General features: G+C 40.9%; 1 protein-coding gene across 1 annotated transcript; it reads left to right on the forward strand.

The window, feature by feature from the left end:
- The first annotated feature begins 1,309 nt into the window (after positions 1–1,309).
- Positions 1,310–3,281, forward strand: her11 (hairy-related 11). Its single transcript, XM_035161848.2, has 4 exons — positions 1,310–1,366; positions 2,199–2,294; positions 2,407–2,500; positions 2,617–3,281. Exons 1-4 carry the CDS (start codon positions 1,313–1,315, stop codon positions 3,228–3,230), a joined length of 858 nt encoding a protein of 285 aa, XP_035017739.2. The 5' UTR covers positions 1,310–1,312; the 3' UTR covers positions 3,231–3,281.
- The last annotated feature ends 4,025 nt before the right edge of the window (positions 3,282–7,306 follow it).

Here is a 7,306-nt window from a genome sequence, read left to right on the forward strand (position 1 = left end):
GTGTGTGTATAGGGATTTAAGACACGTGGACCCGCCCCGTAAATAAGTCCCATAATTCCTTCTCCTGAGCCTGTGAAGGAAACTAATGAGTTTTAAACGTAGTCTTTGGTGTTGGAGAGACGGGCCGTTCGCTCCTAATATCACGACTCCTCGAGTGAATCAGCCACACACTCACAAAAGAGTGTGTGTGAATCCGAATGTCGGGTCAGGTATGATGATTCGCACACTTAACACTCATGTGTAATAATCACCCTCACACTTCATCATCACCATGTGACCTGATGTGCTCCCTTTTGCCCACTGTTCCCACACATCCCTTGACTGCCACGTTCATAATAGTCTATCATTTAGATTAACGCAGTTTTCTTAATCCACATGCGCAGCTCCAAATATATAAATAGATGCAGGAATGTGCGCGCGTAATGGTGGCACTTCTTTATTCGCACCATCAGTCTCGTAACGTGCTCTCATTTGGTCTTTTTCATCACTTAGTGCAAAGTGCTGATGTCTCACACTTCATAAAAACTCCTCGGAGCTGCTCACTCTCTCACTTCAATTCTGTTCCCACGACCAGAAATCCCCAAGGTTCCCATGCTCTCACTTCTCTGATGCCTTAGAGACAATGTGTCACCTCTACTAATACAATTAGTGGGGCAGAGGAGTGTAAATCGAGAACGTGGCTGATGTTACACAATGTTTGCTATCTACTCTATGTGTGCTACTAAAAACCTTTTATTTGTAATGTAGAGCTCCATGTGTGGCAGACCTTTTATTCCAGTGTCTGTTGGAATTTGGGATTAAAGTTAATTAGTCAGTAATTTAAAGAATAGAGACAAAAATATTCATTTTATTCTAACACATAGCTACAGTATATATAGCTTTTCCCAGAGCTGTTTATTACGAATGTCATACAGAAATGACAACGTTAATAAAACCTTTATTCAGCAGCCAAATTATTTCGTTTAAAAAGCTTTTATTTTTTATATATATATTTATATATATATTGTAAAACCATTCAGACATGACAAATAAAAAACAACACTTCTGATCTTGTGTCAGAAAAAAGATCATCTGACTTTGCCTATGATTATAATCTTAATTTCTCATCATTAGCCAGCACGTTACATTATTAGTTTCGATCTTATCCAGCCCCATAGACCCAATAAAACCACTCTCTGTTCAAGTGCCGTCACTGACACCTGTCAGCCAATCAGAGGCCGCACCTCGCCCAGTTAAACCCACCCACAGGGAGCAGGAGGCTTTATGAGCAGCTGCAGTTCTCAGTCTGGACATTTGGACCAAACACAGCAACATGACCAGAAAACTGCAAAACCCCAGTGTGGAGGATGGCAGGAGCAGAAAAAGGGTAAGAATCTATTCATTCTTTCATTTATCTGGGGACACTTGCTAACTGTACCTATAAGTTAACACATTTGTTTATGAGAACAAATGATGGAGTAGCCCTCTGTAGATTAGTTTTAGGTTACCATACAGGTTGAGGAAAATCCCTTCCTGGCTGCATCATGGTGTTTATCTTTCTCTTTGCCTTTAAGTCATCAGGAGGAATCAGTGGAGGAAAATCCAAACTGTGGATTTTATGGATTTTCTTTAAGAGTAAAAAAAAAAAAAAGCCTCCTTATTATTGCATTGTATCACTTTAACAGCAATCACAATCAACAAGATTATTTTATACAACCCAAGAAACCAAAACTGGTTCTTATATTCTCTTCGTTGTTTTTTCATTTTGCTTTAGAGGTTTTACCAAAGACAAGCCTGTTTTCTAATCATACATCACAGCAAAAAAAGTTGCATATTTCATAGGTGTAAATTTCTCAACACAAAACACCACAGCTGGAAGGAATTGTAGAATTCAAGTTTTGTATCTGTCATGTAAAATCTAATTTTAGGGGCTTTTTAAGTGAATACACCTCGACCAGTTTTAAATTTATCTTGGTGCATTTTGGGGGATATGTCGACCTCTCCATCGTATAAAATTGATGCACCATGTTTATCCAGTCCTCAGTCGAGGGAGCTTTGGGCTTCACACACGTACAACTTGCTATATCACATGCTGTCAGCAGGATTGTCCTAAGGGCTCTGTCTTTTGAGTGTAACTGTTATAAATGCATCATCATTACACATTCATTTCATGACTTGATGAGTGACCTCAACTTTATTATCTCCTAATCTCTTTCTAGATCCTGAAGCCAGTTGTTGAAAAGAAGAGAAGAGATCGAATAAACCAAAGTCTCGCTGAGCTGAGGAGTTTGCTGTTGAATCACACATCGGATCCAGTGAGTCAAGTCAAAAGATCACATAAAGATGCTGCACGTATTTACAAAAAAAACTTTAATTTCAATGATGAAAACTAATTTTTTCCCCATGTTTGTGTGTTATCGCTCACAGCGACTGCAGAATCCTAAAATAGAGAAAGCAGAGATTCTGGACCTGGCTGTGGAATATCTTCAGACGTGGACAGATGGAAAGAAAAGGAGCAATGGTTAGTCAAATGTAATGATTCATCAGCCCCATGAAATGTACTTGAAATGTAAATCAGCGTTGTAATCTTACACCCCTGTTTTCCCTCTCGCCTTCGTGTCTTGTCACTTGTTGCAGATTCTCCTAATGGTCAGACGAAGACTCGTGCTCCTGTGTTGAGCCTTCGTCACTCAGAGTCCAGTCTTCCTCCACTCTTCAGCATCCAGAGTGCAGGCTTCCAGCAGTGCATGTCCCAGCTGAGCAGCTACATGAGCAGAATCACACCGGCACAGAGAACGAGCCTGATCGAGGGGCTGAAGCATCACACAGAGAAGCAGCAGAGACCAGACTTCAACCAGAATACGTCTGAGCTGCAACAGGAAGTCACGTCTGTGGACGAGCCTTCCCGGACGCTGCTTCCGTCCCCCTCTCCGTTTCAGCCCCACTCTTGCTCCACGCCATCCCACGACTACCTCTCCCCCCCCTCTTCCCCCTGGTTCTCTCCTTCTTTCTCCACATATGCCACCTCTCCTCCGTTCCCGTCGTTCTCCTCTCACTTCTCCTTCCCCCCTAGCCTGTCACCTCCATCTTCCAACACCTCCTTCTACAGTTTCTCGCCCACGGCCCCTCACACCAGCCCTGCTGGCACCCACTTCCCACCACCCTGGGCCCCGAGACCCTCTCCACACCTTGTGCCGAGGGAGGGGTCAACACCGAACTCTTCTTCGTCCGTGTGGAGACCCTGGTTTTGAGGAGGAGGTGCAGAGACTGACAATCTGAGAACAGCAGAGTTAAACTTGAATGTGTGGATGAGAAGATGAACTACTCTTCTGCAATGTACAGTGTATATATTATCAAAATGTTATATATTTTATATTTCTCTTGTGAATAAAATTTGTATTTGAATCTTACAAAGTCTCAGTTTCTGCATGTATCTACTGTATCTATGTCACATATATATGCAAACATATGAACACATTGCAGGTTTAATGATCACGCCCTCACCACATGACTGTCGATGGGACTACTTTGACATTTACGATTGTGACAAATTCTGTTTGAGGCCCACAGATCAGTATTCGACAAGGTCGGACACAATCCATTTTCACCAATATTAAATTTGTCAACCTGTGTATATATAGTGAAAAAGTCATTCTCTCCAGGCACAGTCCTGATACCTATCCAGTCAGTCCTTGTTGGAGACTCAGACTGTGACCATTACATATTTATAACTGGCTGCCAATAAAACAAACATTTGTTTTGTACCAATAAATGAGCTGCAATGTTGCCAAAGTAAATTGAAGAAGAGCAGTCACTTCCATCAACAAAGATGTTCTGAATTATTCATGCTACCTCAGTGCGACCAAATGGCTGGACAGCTCCAAAATACATAGACGATCGATCAATCAATAAATCAAATTTTATTTGTATTGCCCATATCAACAAATCACAGTTTGTCTCATGGACAAAAAAAACCTTTTAGCAGGGGGAAAAATGTAGAAACCTCAGACAAGAGAAAAGACAATTCTAATTCACTTAGGCTTTAGGTTTCCTAGCTGAAAAACAACAGATAAAAGCAATAACTCTGTGGATCTGCTCATTCACATCCCATTGCTCTGTGTCTGATGACCATTTTATAACTAGTACAATATATGGAGATACAATTTAAAGACATTTAAAAAAAACTAAATGAAAATGAAAAACTTCTTTAATCCCTTGGTGGTTTGGAGATACACATCTCATCTTGTGTGAAGAAGCTGTTATAAAGAGTTCAGGCACTGAAGGGAAACTCCAGCTAATTTGCACATCAGAGTCTGTTTACAGGTGTTAAAGACTTCTGCTGCATATGTGGGAAAAGGTTTTGTAAAGCTGTTCTAGGTCTGATGAACTGCCTCAAGTGATATGCCCCCCCTCCATTTGCTGCTCCTGGGACAACATGCCTGATTTTCATACCCAAATGTCAGCAGTCAAGTTGCATTGTGGGTAATATAATACTAAAGTCAATCTTTGACGCCACACATTTTCTTCATTGTCAAAATGTGCTGCCAATAAGTGCTTTCCAGGTTCTAGTGCAACTTTAAAACTTTATAAAAGCAGTCGCCCATATCATTGAAAACATCACTGGCTTATGGCAAAGGTTAGCTGTTCAGGTCAAGTGAGAAAATATTCTGTATATATCTCTTGATAAATTCATATTTTTATTTTTTATTTCAAATGAAAAATACGTGGCATGTGCAGAAGTTTGGCCCCGTATTCATGTCAGCATGGTGTTGGTTTGACTTCACCTTATGACCAATGGTTAATTAATAAATAATATAGTTAATAAAGTTTCTCAAACAATCCCCACAATACTGAAGGTGGTAAATGAAAAGAGATTCTCACCAATTCCTCAGACAGCAGTCAAACTGGGAGCTCCTGCCACTGACTCATGTTTCCACAGAGCTGCTGCAGATTATTCAGGACGAGAAAATAAAAAACCTTAATAAACCATTGACATCCCAACTGCGGAGAATGAGCCCCACAGCATTTTGACTGTCAGTGTGTTTGTTCAGCAGCATTCCATCTTTTGCTTGTTAACACATTATTCTTTACAACCAGAGATTTCTTTTGTGTTAGCTTTGCACGTGTCAAACCTCAAACCTCAGACAGTAATATAATAATACATTTGATTTATATGGCACTTTTCTAAACAATATTACAAAGAAGAGAAAATGGAACTGAAAAATTGATTGGATTGTATAAATAGACAAATAGGATTAGTCAGGGTTAATGAGAGCCAATGTCAATCATTTGTAAAAGCTTTCAGAAAATGATTTAAGAAGGGATTTAAAAAAAGCTTGTCCTTCTAAATTCAACAGGGAGTGAATTCCATAATGTGGGAACTCTTACTCTGAAGGCTCAGGCCCCCTTTGTTACAAGGTGAGAGCTGGGGGTGACCAGCAGGGCTCTGTCGGCAGATCAATACGTTTAAAAGGTATTTGTGTGCAAGGTCATTTAAGGCCTTTAAAGTGAGCAAAAGATTTAAAAAATAAAAACAAAATTGAACAAGGAGCCCACAAGGTGTCAGATCTCACGCAACGGATGTAGGAGATTGCACACATACCAGGCACATGGGCCCAGGGGTCCCTGAGACACAGTCTTTTCTCATTGAGCTCAAACTAAAATCAGAATGACCTGGTCACACTTTTGCATTTGATCCAAATCCAACATTCATGACATTTTTCACTTTTCATAACAAGACAATTCAACCTTAGTATAATGCAATCTGTATCAAAGGTTTCCCTTGACGGTGTCCTACAACATTTTTTAATCGAACTCTGTAGTTTAGAGGATGACGTGTGAATGTGGCAGGAAACTTTGGGAAGGATTTATCACTGTCGTCAGCTTCTAACGTTCAAGAGTAGTTTTCAACCAAAGTCGGAATTAAAGTGTTATAGTTAGCCTACAAATCTACAAAATTCATTTTTAAAAGGCTGCAAATAACACATATCTCTAAAAACATACCAATTGAACAAATTTAAAACCATACAAAACGGCACACAAATAAATAAATACATAAATAATGACAGGGCTTAATTAAAAACTACCATAAACGGGGAGGCCTTCTCCAAGTGAGTAAATTAGGGCCCTTTGTCTCTGTGTGTGTCAGTTGTAGTGAGAAGTTTACTATAAACATAACTGTTTTACAATGGAAGTCATTGACTAAAAGTCAGTGATAAACTTTAATTAAAGGCTTTTATTTGCAGAAGATAAAAAATGAAGTGAGAATCATCAAATGTGAAAGTAGTTCATGGTTGTTGAGATATTTTAACTTAGGTGACCAACAGAGGGCAGCATTGACACAGTGTAGACTGGTGTGGTGATCTCTATCCCTCACTGACCTCTCACTGTGAGTAGAATAGAGGGGGGGGGGGACTAAACAGAGGATGTCATTGAGCTGTTGCACCAAAGATAAGCTCAAGATTCACCATCATCAATCTTCTGCGTGCTGAGCTCATATTTATCTCATGATCACATCTCCATTACAAGCTCTGAACATCTCCAGCACAGAGGCACCAAAGCATTGGGCCTGACAAAACAGAATTCATCACATGATAGAACACGTCTTTGGATAATGATTATTCCCCCCCCACCCCCCCTCTTTGCACTGAAGAAGCTCCCTCTCTCTCTGTCTAACAGTGCCATTAGTTATGAGGCGGCCATTATTCTTTGTCAGAGAAATGAGAGGGCAGACACATGGTGGGGGAAGCTTGATGCCCCACACTGTCTCTGCATGTCTTGATCGCTCTGCACAGACGTATGAAAGCAGAGAAGGTCACTCAGGCTGCAGAGGACGGCTGCTGCGGCACGCCACATAATTAATAGGGAGAGAGATCACCCCCTTTGGAATGACCTGACAATGGCTGAAAACTCCTTGGCATTTTCTCAGGACACGCTGATTAGAGCTGATCCTGTTACCCTCTTTAATCACTGTTTTTGTTTGCCATGAATGCGCCCATGCATTCCTGATGTGGACTTGAAAACCCCGAGATGTTGTTCTGCAGAGATGTCACGGCTTTGACGTGGCCTGCCGAGGCCCTGCGAATTCTTTCGTGCTGGTGCATTTCAAATATCCAAACGCTGAGACGGGACTGGTGTCAAACGTTTTTCATCACACATGTGCACACTTGTACGGTTTTTAAGTATACACGCCAAACAGCGAGAGGACGCATTGTACTGTGCTGGTATGTTCCACAGGACAAGTGATCATCATGGCTTGTTCCAGACCTCAAAGATCTACTGCTTTACTTTCCAGGGCTGGTGCCACTAATCTGTCTTATCTGATGTT

This window comes from Hippoglossus stenolepis, chromosome 7 (genome assembly GCF_022539355.2).
Source record: "Hippoglossus stenolepis isolate QCI-W04-F060 chromosome 7, HSTE1.2, whole genome shotgun sequence".
NCBI classification, from domain to species: domain Eukaryota; kingdom Metazoa; phylum Chordata; class Actinopteri; order Pleuronectiformes; family Pleuronectidae; genus Hippoglossus; species Hippoglossus stenolepis.